Source organism: Cetorhinus maximus, chromosome 7 (assembly GCF_964194155.1).
Source record: "Cetorhinus maximus chromosome 7, sCetMax3.hap1.1, whole genome shotgun sequence".
NCBI classification, from domain to species: domain Eukaryota; kingdom Metazoa; phylum Chordata; class Chondrichthyes; order Lamniformes; family Cetorhinidae; genus Cetorhinus; species Cetorhinus maximus.
The window spans coordinates 132,738,186-132,751,600 of record NC_135885.1 but is presented as its reverse complement, the minus strand read 5'-3'; the positions used below and the strand labels follow the sequence as shown (position 1 = coordinate 132,751,600).

Sequence of the window (13,415 nt, the reverse complement as noted above, 5' to 3'; positions counted from 1 at the left end):
GCATCAACTGTATTTGAGGCATTATGAGTAAAAGACTACGTTGAAGATAGTAATATCATAATACAAAAAATTAAGGAAAAATGTTGATGAATGATAGAACAGTAACATGACAAATAATAAACATGATAAATTTCAAACAAATTCTGAATAAATTTACAATTACAAATTTTGTGCACTTGGGTTCAGCTGCTTTATTTTCCATATTATTATTGGATAAAATGCACACTACAAAAATGTAAGTAAGATTTTATTGAACTTCTTAGAGAAAAATTTAGTTTTGCATGTCTTGTTCAGCAAAATATCAGTTACTTCAACAATAAAAATCTCTGTATTCAGATTATCATGCTGCTGCCTTGAAACTACACCCAAACAAAATTCTTGACACCCCTCGCTCCTGGTATTAAGATGTTAAGAAAACACACCGATGTCAACAAACCATTTGTAACATGTGAGGTCTCAAAGTGTTTGGAAACTTAGCTGAAGCAGGTCATGATTTTTTTTGTGAATGATACTTACAATGAAACCATTACTTCTGTGCCGTAAGAAGCTTCTTTGTTTTGTTACAAATAGATTTAACAGTATTTGTGTCATTGCTTCACCCAAACAGAGGTGGGTTTCAGTAAAATAAATTGTCCACCTAAAGTGTTAATTATAGTACTGGAAAATATACTTGCAACACTTCATAACACATGATATAAGTGATGCAATGCAGCACTATAAGACTGAGGGAGTTAATCTTTGACTTAAGATAATTTATCTAAAAATTTCCATCCTTTTTGACTGACAACTAGCAGAGAAAAAGCCAAAGGGAAAATAAATTCTATTACTTTAAAAAGGAACAATGCAACTGATAATCCAAGGCTGAAGGAGTGTTATATAATTTGAGATGCTATTCTTTAGATGAGATGCCAAACTGAGGCTTCATCAGCCTACTCCAAGTGGACATTAAAGATCCAGTGATGATGTTTAAAACACAGGAAATTCTGTGTCTTTACAAATATTCATCCCTTGCGCAGAACCAAAAACAAATTATTTGGATATTAATCTCAGTACTGCTTGTGGGACACTTCTGACCTTCCAACGCTTTTACAACTTCACTTTAATGTAATATGTTGTATATAAAGGACTTTGAGGTGTTCAGCTGTGATAAGGAACTTTACAAAAATACCAACCTTTCTTTCTAATCTGGACTTGCTTGAAGTTCAAGTTTACTCATGTCCAAATTGCTTTGTGGAGCATTTAAGCCCCTCCATGGGGGAATTTCCAGCTCTATTAGTAATTAAAGCCAGCAATAGTTGCCGAGGCTGTGCAGCTATAGCTCAGTCAACAACAGTATAGACCCAAGATGGACAAACAACCATGATGCATGTTGAATTCTTCAAAACAACTGAGAAGATGCAAGCAACTCAACTCAAGATATTTCTATGCAGCTGATAGACCCTTAACTAGCAATCTTCAAGAGTTTGCTGAAGTTCTTTATTTACCTGAAATACCAGTTATCTCTCTTTCCTTTAAAACACTCTTTAAACAACATCTTTGGCAAAGCTTTTGGTCACCTATCCTAATATCTCCGTGTGTGTCTTGGTGCTAAATTTTGTTTGATAATTGCTCCTGTGAAGTGCTATATAAATGCAAGTTGTTGTTAGCTATGAGTGAACTTTTCTGAAGGAGTACTTTTTTAAGCCAGTTGAAATTTGCTATATATAACTATAGTGCATTCTCCAGTAGGTTTTATGGTGAAATATAGCATTCAATTAGTTAAGCAGATGACATACAAATGTTTAATCAGATCAAGGTGCAGTTTTAGAATTGAAAATTATACCACAGCAATTAGTTTTTTTTAGATCATTTAGCATGACACTTCAAATTTAGATACGATGCCTGATTGATGGGAATCAACAGTCATCCAGAATAATTAATATGTCAAAATTTTTTTTAAACTTGTGTCTGAAAAACACCACTTTAGAAGGATGTCATCTGTCACTTAAGCCTTTACAAAAAACATACCTCTCACTTCTTCCAGCCTGTGCCTTCTGCTCAGCCGTTGCCTTTTCTCTTCTTGTCTTAGTTGAATGTGTTCTTCTATATTGACTCCTGGCGGGACAGGTCCTGCTGAAGGAATTACAATTATTTAAAGAAAAAAAATTGTGGGTCCTGGAAACACACTCATTTAAATATTCTTCCAATTTTCTCAATTTCATTTAATCCTGTAGCAATAAGGCACAAATTCCCAAACCCCTATTTATGGGGGGCGTATTTTAAGAGCTAAAATTGTATTTATAGTTACCATTTATTTTATATAGCACTGGGGGCTTTTATGAAAGCTTTGTTCCCTCATTTTAAAGTTGTGATATCTTCCATCCTACAACAAACAATTTAATGCAATGTTTTCTGTTTTGTTGTGCAGAGCTGTCAATGATCAAAAACTGCATTACCATGCAATCCTTTATAAAATGAAATATTTTTCAAATGTTAGAGTTGAATGTCTGGAATAAATGAACAGTCATCATCTAATGATGAACTGAAAATGAATTACTGGTGACCAACTCTTGCAATTAAGTGGTGGATGCTACAAAAATCAAAGCAGAAACTTCACATCAATTAAAAGCCAAGTGAGTACATATGAGGAAAATTATACTAAAGGTACCCAGGAAAGGAAGGAGAATGCGAGTACAGTAATAGAAGTAGCAATCCCTATAGGTTTGGTGTGCCAAAGTGCCTCCACCTTGCAATTTTTAGGATTCTGAATTATATTTCACTACATCACTTAGTTTTATACCTTCAATACAATGTGAAGAGTTGTTTCAAATGGCAGTTACTTCAGGTGGACTGTAAAGATCTATATTAGTACCTCTAAATCTGATTAATCTGATAAACTGCAGGGCCATCTCATCGAAACTTATTTTCCTTCTGGTTGAAATTTTAAATAGACGACAGAAATTCGAGTGCTACACATTGATGGATCTTGTTTTGATACCATATTAAGCTAAACTTCAGAAAAATCGGGTTGTGCTTTTAAAAACACTCACCTAAAAGAAGATCCAGAGGGATCATCTCTTTAACAGCATCAAGAATTCCTCGCTGCCTCGCTTCTTGTCCATCCAACTCCCGGGCACAGGCCTTACAGCAACCACAGAGTGCGCAACCAGACTCACCAGATCCACATCCACAAAGCCTAAAATAGACCATGATGAAAGCATATAATGAAACAAATACTTTCCTACATGTCTTCAGTGTTTGTTACAATCTACTAATGCAATTATCTTTAAACTTGATTTTTTCAGACACCACAAATTACCATAACAGATGCAGCATCTACAAGTTATAAAGATATGACTTCTAACAAACTGAAGATGAATCAGCAAAAAGATAATGCAGCAGTCAGTAACGCTAGAGCAACGCACAGCAGTGGAATATGAGCTGAGTAATACTAGACAAAAATGCTGTAATGGTTGATGCGATTGATTTGGACTTATCCAGAATTGGAAATTAAGTAAACAATGTCTAGTTTAGTTGCCTTAAAGGATTAGAAAGAAAAATTAAAAAGTAGGTCTCTAACATACAATAAACTCAGAAATCATACATAAATTAAAATACATGCAAGACCCAGTAGGATAGACATTCTGGCCAGAACAGAAATTCAAATTGGAGCAATAGTCTAGCTAGTACACTGACTAAGGTCCACCTCTAATTAGGGTAGCTGACAGAGAACATCAACCATCTCGGGACATTGTCGATTGACACTTTCATCTTATGATCTTGCCCCACTCTGTCTTGAGCATAATACCTTGTTCTGAAACACACTTCGTTCTTTGCATAGAGTAACAAAGGCTTGAGGCAAGACGTTACAAAAACTAAAACTGGCAGCAAGATTCAGGTTAATTTAATGCTAAACAACCATCTAAAATTACAACTGATTACCCTGTTTTCCATTTAGTTGAAATTATTACACTTCAAGAATTCTACACGAAGAAATGCAACCTTGGGTCTCACTTTGATCAAAGATCATGATGAATGAACCTTCCAAATGAGCGACTGGAAACTCCAATTATTGAGTCCTACTGATATGGTGGACCCTACACCTGCTATAAGCGCCCATCTTAAAGCTCTGAACCTCAGCAAGATGTTGAGCAGAAAGGTTTGGAAGCTTGACTTGATTACATCCACAAATGAATACACCCAATCTTTGGAAGGAAGCAGAAACTATAGCGAGACAGGTTAAAGACTAAAAGTGAAGTGCAAAATGCACTAAATTTACCATCTCAATGAGCCATTAGTGCACTTGATCTTGAATTTTTGGGATTATGGAATGTGTTAGTGACCATATTTCACAGCAGTCTCAAAAGTTGCACTGATTCATTAGCTATAATAGATAGCCATTGCCATCAGCCCTAGGACATGTACTGCCATGTACAAGTCTGGAAAAATAATCTCAAAGCCTAAGGTACAATTTCACTATCAAAGATATACTCCAAATGTGCTAATGGTAGTGTATTATAGTCATCAGTAATGTGAAGAGTAGCTTTTAAACTTAGTCTGTGCCTAATGAAGCCTTTTAGGGGAGCCTCCATTTAATTAAAAAGCCCTTTTAGGAAAGTTAATTCCAGAGTTTAATTTGGATGCCCATAGAGAACTTAAATTCTTAGTCATGCACATCTGCACAGGTAAGGATAATTAAGTATTTGACTTGTTCTCCAGATTACAAATCTTCCCAGCGTACAACAACAATAATTTAGGTTGCTTTCATCTTAGAGTATTGGCAACCACTACAGCAGCTTGTACTATAGTGGCACTGACTTGACAAGTTTCTTTATGCAAAGAAACCTGTGTTTGGTCCAAAGGTAGCCTCTCTTAGACGGTACCTTGAGAATGACTTCTTTTGGCTTCTGGACGAATAGGTGCAATAATCTGAACAGAGCACTTTTTGCATAAATGGCCAACTATTCTGATACAGGTCATGTCAGTGGCTTTAAAAACTCAATATACCTGTCTGGAGAGAAGCTGCATTTCTTAATTGTGAGAAAAAAATACACTTTCTTGGAGAAACATGAAAAGGAAGCCATTGTGAACTATGCGAGATAAAGGACTGAAGCTCAGTTCAAGATAAGAGAAAAATCACTGGACAAAAAGGCAGAGAGGAAAGAAAAATAATTTCCATGTAGTTTGCTTTCCTTCTTTCTTTACTCCCCTTGCAAAATACATGAATCATACCTGGCTTGGCATTTAAATGAGGAAGAATTACAGTTACATCATGAAATGCAAAGATGAAAAAATTCCAGAAGTTTCCATTACTGACAAAATCAAATGGTTAACCAGGATTCACTTTTTTAAATACAGCAAGGTTAACCCATAACTATCTTTTAAAAAAGCCTCCATAGGATCAATAAAGATTCTGCAAGGTAAACATGTTTACGTCAGCTGTTTAATAATTGATGAGCTTTGAAAAGTAGCTTCTGACAGTCACAAAAAAGGGTCATTTCACTTTAGACATGTGTATAATTAAATTGGCTCAACTACAGATCCAACTTTGAGAAAAGATCATCAACCTAAAACATCAAATTATCTTTCTTCACAGATGCTGCCTAGTCTATTGAGTGCTTCCAGCATTTTCTATTGTTGTTTCAGATTTCCAGCATCCACATTATCTTGCTTTTGTTACAGATTATATTTACCAAATCTTCAGTACTTTGCTCAATTAATCATTTTACTTTGTTGATACTTCAAACATACAGTTACCAGTTCAATACGAAACAACAGCACACTTTGAACCCACCCTCCAGGAACTCTGTCTGGTCGCCCACTGCTGACACAACTGGCTCCATAACCAGTGCAGTCTCCACACACAGTGCACACCATGCACTGGTCCAGTTTCCATTTGTGCATTCCAGGGGGGCACATAATAGATTTCTCATCCTTTTCATCCAGTTCCTCTTCCAAATCTTCATCCATTGCTGTTGCCATGTTTTCCACATTGAAACCTACTCAAAAAATAAACACATGGGTCACTTCATTAAAAATCTGCCTGCCTAAATTAGTCTTACCATTTATTTAACGTTCATTTATTCTAATTAAAACTGGCCAAGAATAAAACTATTCGAACAATTAAATGACACCGATTACATTGACAAACATGAGTGAGTGAGTCTTCAATAGGTTATGCACCTTGTTCAACTACAATGCTGGGCAGACAAGCACAAGGTACTGCTTCCAAATGTCACAGCATTGGATATTTAAGGACCTCAATGCTTCTCTCTTGCCAAATAGTGAAAGACATGGAAACGTGTTCTAACCATTCCACCACAACACCCATGGAGGGGGAAGATTTTTTTTTATAAAAGTGTCACAAGTTTGGCTGAGCTCAAAGTGCTAATGTGCTTCAAAAAGGTCAGTGAAGTATTAATTGGTTGTTTTCAGTCAGAATGGCCATTTAGATAGCTGGTATGGAAAATTAAAATGTATTAACTCAAAACAACATGGAAAGAGGTTTATCCTTCATTTAACCTACACTATGCCTGATGTTAAGGCTGGCATTGGGTGCAAAAACTGAAAAGTGTTCCAATCTTTATCCACCGACCCTTCTTCACTTTGTAGAAAAACCTTGCTGAAAAATCTACTTTCAGTTTGAAGTATTTCAGGTCATAGCCACATGCTTTTTAAAAAAAATACCACCTTGGAGGAAATAGCAAGCCATTTTCTTGTACCAATGACCATCTTCAATCGCACTCAAAGCCATCCCAAGGAAAACATTGTCAAGTTTCAAACCAGTCTAGGTCCAATCTGGAGGCAATCAGGCTGTGAAATAAAATTTAAAGCCCGAGTGTGCCGCATCTAGGCCTGGCATAAATTTCTCTTTTTTCATACTTGCATCCAGATCATTCCAAAGCACTGCCATCAATGAAAATCAAATAGAACTGCCTGACACAGAACAGTTACCTCCACACTCTAAATTATAGGTGCCAATGGAGACTAAAGTGGATCCCCATGAAAAAAAAATGAAAATTCTCTCTTTCTTTAAAAATAATGCAAAGGTCTCCACTTAAAACATGAACCTTTTCTCTTTTCATATGCTGATAGATCTTCGTAATTCTAGTATTTTCGGTTCATGAATCACTTATTTGTTCAAGGCAACAGACTTTTTAATGCTCTTGGCAAGAGCCAGGGTTCACACAAAGAAAGCATATTTTGGGGAAAAAAATTAACTATGGAATGTTCCCAACAACAAACAGACATCTTAAAACGAAAGTGTGAGCTGCTCCTAGATGAAGACTGCTTACCTTTTCCACCTTGACAGAGTGCACCAGTTTCCCTTCCACATTGTCCTTTATTGTTCACACCAAATGTCCAAACTTCTCCATTCTTAGTCAACACACAGGCATGAGCTTTACCCATGGCTACTTGCGTCACAAAGTGACCCTTCAACTCAGTCACAAGACCTATTTATAGATTTATATTAAAAAAAATTGAGAACATGTGCTTATCCCAATTACGGGTCACTGAATGTTTTTACATAATGCACAATAATACTTTAGCAATTTTAGATTACTAACCTGAGCTGTCACAGTAAACTGCATCTTTGCCAAACATGTACAGTTCTCCCTCCTTTGTTGTGATAGCGCTGCTTCCATTGTTACACGCTGTATAGACTGCTATTTTACTTTCCATTTTGATCATTTTCTTTGGCTTATAAGGCTTTGGTTGGCGTCGGCTTTTAGCTACAATGAAATAGCAAACTCAAGTCAATAGCTATACATTTCTATTGTAGAATACACAATGTTTCACTTTATTTGAAAAGGAAAACAATGCCAGAGATAATCAACTCCTCTAAAGTATGGATTATACGTTGCACTCAGTTCATTTTTAAATCTCAAGTGTCCAAGCCTTCACTAGGGAGGACAAAGGCATCAAAATGATACGACTATCAGGTGAAATGGGAATACTTCTGTTTATGCAGTGTACCCAGCTGGAAGCATGTTCTCCCCAGGGTTAGGTGTTTGCGCATCAGTTTATAAGCCAGTTTCAAGTGGCAACCTCCAATGAAATGAATGTGGCTGTGCCATGATGCAGGTATTTCCACCCCATCACTGACAGCTGGAAGGTAATCTCCTCCAAATGGGAAATTAGTTTCAAAAGTTGTGCCTATATTTTGCTCCCTATTCCCCATCCCCTCAGGACATGAGAGCAGGTTGAACAGACTTTCCAACCACTCCAAGACAGTAATCCAGATAAATCAAATTTAAAAAAAGGAAATTTCTGGGAAACAGCAGCTATATCAAAAACTTAGAAAGGAGGATAAATATTTTTCTATTTTAATTGTCTTAGACAGTAAAATCGAGATTCATGTATTCACTTAAAATTGTATATATCCATTTAAACACGAGATGCCAGGATGTAACTCTTTTTTCGATTAAACAATTTATTTTCAGTATTTTTCACTTGGAGATGAAAATCAAAAACTTATAATATTCCTCGTATTTTTTTTTAAATAACACGGAGTGTTAGATTTGAAGAATGGGAGCATATTAAAAGGATCCTTTTAGAACTCTTCATAAATACCCATTATAGGGTTCCATCAAATCCAATGTCACTAACCATTTTCATGTTTGCTGTCATTCATGGCTGACCACTACAAGAATTCTATCTCCCTGTTTTTGAAAGAACTAGTGCTCTGAAATGGCTGTGCAGATGTTTAATGCTCATGGTTATTTTAAATCAGAGCATTAGCATACATGAAATTTAATTAAATATGCCCGCTTCCAAGCTTGTACCTGATTCACCATCCTCTCCTTTACTAGCCAAGCCAGTGAAGAAAGCACTTCCATCTTCAGCCACCATTAAGGCATGAGAGCCATCATGGCCCACAGAGAACTGTACAATCTTTGGTGATTTGGTGATGGCTAGTTCAACCCATTTCCCTGCAGTCGGACCTCCTTGTTTGATTCCAAGGCTCTGATATTTACCAGTATAATACATCTAATGGCAAAACAGGAAAACTTACTTTTATTAAAAAAAATTGCACAATTCAAATATGCATATTCTATCACATTTCAAACAGAGCAGCAACATCCAGTATGATTTAACTGCAAGCCTGCAAAAAAACTAACCTTAGCAAAAACTTTAAAATTGCAATTAAAATGTAATTGGGATTGAAGATGCTCACTTGTCACCAAAAAAAATGTTCCAAAACACATACGTCATATTTTGGAACAAGCCAAGTTTAAGTGTTATTGCAGGCTGGCTTTTGCCCATAAAAAGTACAAATTTTATTTAGCTGTGATAATCAGTTTTACAGCATTCTATGCTAAGTTTACAATCAGTCATACAAGACCACATTACGATACTGAGTTGGTACCACTGATTATTAACCACTTGTGATCAACCTCCTAGAAAGAATGCATTTGAACTTCAGCTATGCCAATACCAGTGTACTGGCATATAGATTAAGCTCTCCACCAAAGTATGCAGACCACAAATTAGACATCTACCACTAGATTTTGGTCTGGATTTTACAGACACCTTAGCCACAGACTTTCTGGGAGACATTGTACTCCAACATGCAGTGACAACTGAAAACAGCAAAGCGCTCTCTACAGGGGATCTGTGTGTTTCCTTAACCAACCACATTCAGGTGTCAGCCATGGATCAGTTGGAAGCATTCTTATCTCTGAGCTAGTGTTCAAGTCCCACTCCAAGGCTTGAGCACAAATATCTATGCTCTCACTCCTGTGTAGTACTAAGGACATGCTGCACTGTTAGGTCAGCCATTTTTCAGATGAAATGTTAAGCCAAGGCCCTGTCTGTTCTCTCAGGTGGGCATAAAATATCCCATAACACTATTCTGAAGAACAAAAAGAGAAGTTCTCCCCAAAGTAACGACCAATATTTGTCCTCAACCAATATACTAAAAACAGATCATCTTGACATTGTAACATTGCTATTTGTGGGAGCTTGCTGTGTGCAAATTGGCTCACATTACAACAATGCTCACATTTCAAAATACTTAATTGCCACAAATCATTTTGGAACGCCCTGAGGTTCTGAAATGCGCTTTATAAACTTAAATCTTTTTTCAATCCTTATTAACACATGCAGAGTTTAAACCACCAAGTTTAAGTTGAAAATTTAATTTAATGTCAAATCACAGACAAAAAGGGAAGAGAGGGAAAGAAACATGGAATTAAGAGAGAGGTAGAAGAGGCAAAGAAAAGGTAAGAAAAGCTTTAAATCTCCAAAAACAATTAAAGTTTGAAGAAAATTAATTCCACATTTTAAAGGTAAATTTTAAGTGCCGAAAAGGCTATTTGGCAGTATGGCTTATCACACCATTAAACATTCATTTATATTTGAATAGATAAACCGCAACATTTACTGACATGGTTACTAGATAAGCACGTGAACTTTTTAAAAAAATCATTTGTGCAATGTGGGTATCGCCAGCAATACCAGCATTTAATAACCACCCCAATTGCACTTGAGGTGGTGGTGAGCCACCTTCTTGAACCGCTGTAGACCATGTGCTGTAGGTACACCAGTGCTGTTATGGAGGGATTTCCAGGATTTTGACCCAGTGACAGGAAACGAACAGTGATATATTTGCAAGTCAGGATGAAATAGGAACTTGTACTTGGTGGTGTTTCCATGCACCTGGCCTTCTGGTTGGTAGAGATCACAAGTTTGGAATGTATTGCCCAAGCAGCCTTAAATTCACAGCCCACCCTTTGTTTTAATGCTGAGCTCCTTGGCAAGATACCAATGTAGTGGTGCTTCTGGAGGAGCAGGGGAAGTAGGATCGCAGCTTCACAATTTTAACTGTGCATGTGCAAATGCAGGAAGTTGCTGTCCAATTTACTCCTTAATGCCAGTGAGCACTGATGGCCTCATCATTATTCTTAGTGCAAAATTGAGGTCGTGATAGCTATTTAGAGCACAGCAGTATAAAACAGAAATTATAAAATCTGTTTGAAAATGAGCAACACACTGTGACCGAAGATTGTGTGTTTTCAGGTTATACAGTTGCACTATTCCAGTAATAAAGCAACTCTAATGTTGTTATATTATGAACCTTTCATAAATAGGACAATTGGAAACATCAACACTGTTCATGTTTCGAATCCACCCAGGATTACATGTTTCCAACTTAAGTTCCATCCCTCATGTTTCGAATCCACCGGGACATACAACATTCCTCAGACTGCTGTTCTCGCTGCATCCTGAGATCCACACTCAATGCCATGCGCCACCATATGTACGCACCCGACCTCTCTCCAGCAGCACCAACTCACCATATCTCAAATCTGTCCTCGCCCCCAGTTTCACTTTGTTCTTCATTTCATCTGCCGCCTTAACAAAAACTTTTTCTCTTCTTTTCAAGTGAGATGGGACACAAACTCCAACAACTTATTGACACCAATGCCCATCTGGGACCCTCCACCCCTTCCTTTCCCTCTGACCCCATCCCTTCTTCTAACCCCAGCCCTTGCCGTGTATTCACGATACCCTCTGGCTTTCCCCTCTCTGATGCTGAATGTCTGTGCTTAGCAAAGGACAGAGTTTCATCCCATTACACCCTTAACTCAATGAATTGCAGACTCCGCACGATGCTGAACTCTTCTTCCGTCACCTTTGTCTCTGTGCTCACTTCTGTGGGTAGGAGTCCTCCCCCCCGTTCAATGGATCCTTTCATCCACCTCCAGTATTCTCCCTCTAACTGGAACTCTCCCTCTGGCCTCTTATCTGCTCTTGAACTTTTCATTGGGAACTGTCAACGTGACATTGGTCATCTTAACCTCTCTGTTCCTCTCACCCACTTCAATCTGTCTCCTTCTGAACTTGCTGCACTCCGTTCTCTTCAGTCCAATCCTGACTCTTATCAAACCTGTCGACAAAGGTGCTGCTATTGTTGTCTGACGCACTGACCTCTATCTTGCTGAGGGTGAGTACCAACCCTCAGACACTTCTTCCTACCTCCCCCTGGACCATGACCCACCACCAAACATCAAGCCATTGTTTCCAGGACTGTCACTGACCTCATCTCCTCTGAGGATCTTCCCTCCTTTTCACTATAGATGTCCAGTCCTTCTACACTTCCATCCTCTACCAGGACAGTCCGAGGACTCTCCGCTTCTTCCTTGAACAGAGACCTGGACAATCTCCACCCACCACCACTCTCCTCCACCTTGTTGAACTTGTTCTTTCACTGAACAATTTCTCCTTTAACTTGTCCCACTTCCTCCAAATAGAAGATGTGGCTATGGGTACCCGCATGGTCCCCACTTATGCCTGTCTTTTCGTGGGGTATGTGGAACATTCCTTGTTCCAGCCTCACTCAGGCCTCCTCCCACAACTCTTTTCTCGGTACATCAATGACTGTATCGGTGCCGCTTCATGCTCTCGTCTGGACCTAGAAGAATTTACTGATTTTGCTTCCAATTGCCACTTCGCTCTCAACTTCACACGGTCCATCTCCAACACTACCATTCCCTTCCTTGCCTTCCCTATCTCCATTTCTGGTGATAGACGGTCTACCAATATTCATTACAAGTTCACCGGCTCCCACAGCTACCTCCACCACAGTTCCTCGCAACCTGTTTCCTGTAAGGACTCCATCCCATTCTCCCAGTTCCTCCGCCTCCGTCGCATCTGTTCCAATTGTGCTACTTTCCAAAACGGTGCCTCTGACATGACTTCCTTTTTCCTTAACCGAGGGTTCCCCCCACCGTGTGGTTGACAATGCCTTCAACCGGGTCCAACCCATCTCCCGCACCTCTATTCTCACCCCTTCCCCCTCCTTCCCAGGACCCCCTTGTCCTCACATGATAGGGCCCCCTTGTCCTCACTTTTCACCCCGCCAGCATCCTCAATGATTAAACGCCATTTCCAGCACGATACCACCCCCAAACACATCTTCACCACACCCCCATCAGCATTCCATGGGACTGTTTCCTCCATGGCACCCTGATCCACTCCTCCATCACCCCCAACTCATCGCACTTACCCATGCAATCGTAGAATATGCAACATCTGCCCCTTTACTTCCTTAATCCTTTCATGTGAGGTAGCGCTTCACTTGCACCTCCTTCAATTTGGTCTACTGTGGTTGTTGCTTCCAATGCGGTCTCCTTTACATTGGGGAGACTAAACACAATGGGTGACAGCTTTGCGGAACACTTTCACTCAGTCCACAAGCATGGCCCAGATCTTCCTGTCACGTGCCATTTCAACACACCATCTTGCTCTCATGCCCACATGTCCATCCTTGGCCTGCTGCAATGATCTAGTGAAACCCAATGAAAACTGGAGGAAGAGCACCTCATCTTCCGATAAAGTCTTCCAGATTTAACATCGGATTTAACAACTTCAGACTATGAACTCTATACTCCGTCTTTACCCTTTTTTAATCCATTTTTAAAATTTTATAT

General features: G+C 38.7%; 1 protein-coding gene across 2 annotated transcripts in view; it reads right to left on the bottom strand.

Moving 5' to 3' along the window:
- The window catches only part of mycbp2 (MYC binding protein 2), a 191,023-nt gene that overhangs the window by 123,150 nt on the left and 54,458 nt on the right, over nucleotides 1-13,415 (bottom strand). For both annotated transcript variants that reach the window (XM_078545962.1, XM_078545963.1), the window contains exons 12-17: nucleotides 8,766-8,970; nucleotides 7,548-7,712; nucleotides 7,275-7,433; nucleotides 5,774-5,978; nucleotides 3,030-3,175; nucleotides 2,008-2,112 (exon numbers count right to left, since the gene is read on the bottom strand). In XM_078545962.1, coding sequence (XP_078402088.1) covers nucleotides 2,008-2,112; nucleotides 3,030-3,175; nucleotides 5,774-5,978; nucleotides 7,275-7,433; nucleotides 7,548-7,712; nucleotides 8,766-8,970 — 985 coding nt within the window. The remainder of the gene's footprint in view (nucleotides 1-2,007; nucleotides 2,113-3,029; nucleotides 3,176-5,773; nucleotides 5,979-7,274; nucleotides 7,434-7,547; nucleotides 7,713-8,765; nucleotides 8,971-13,415) is intronic.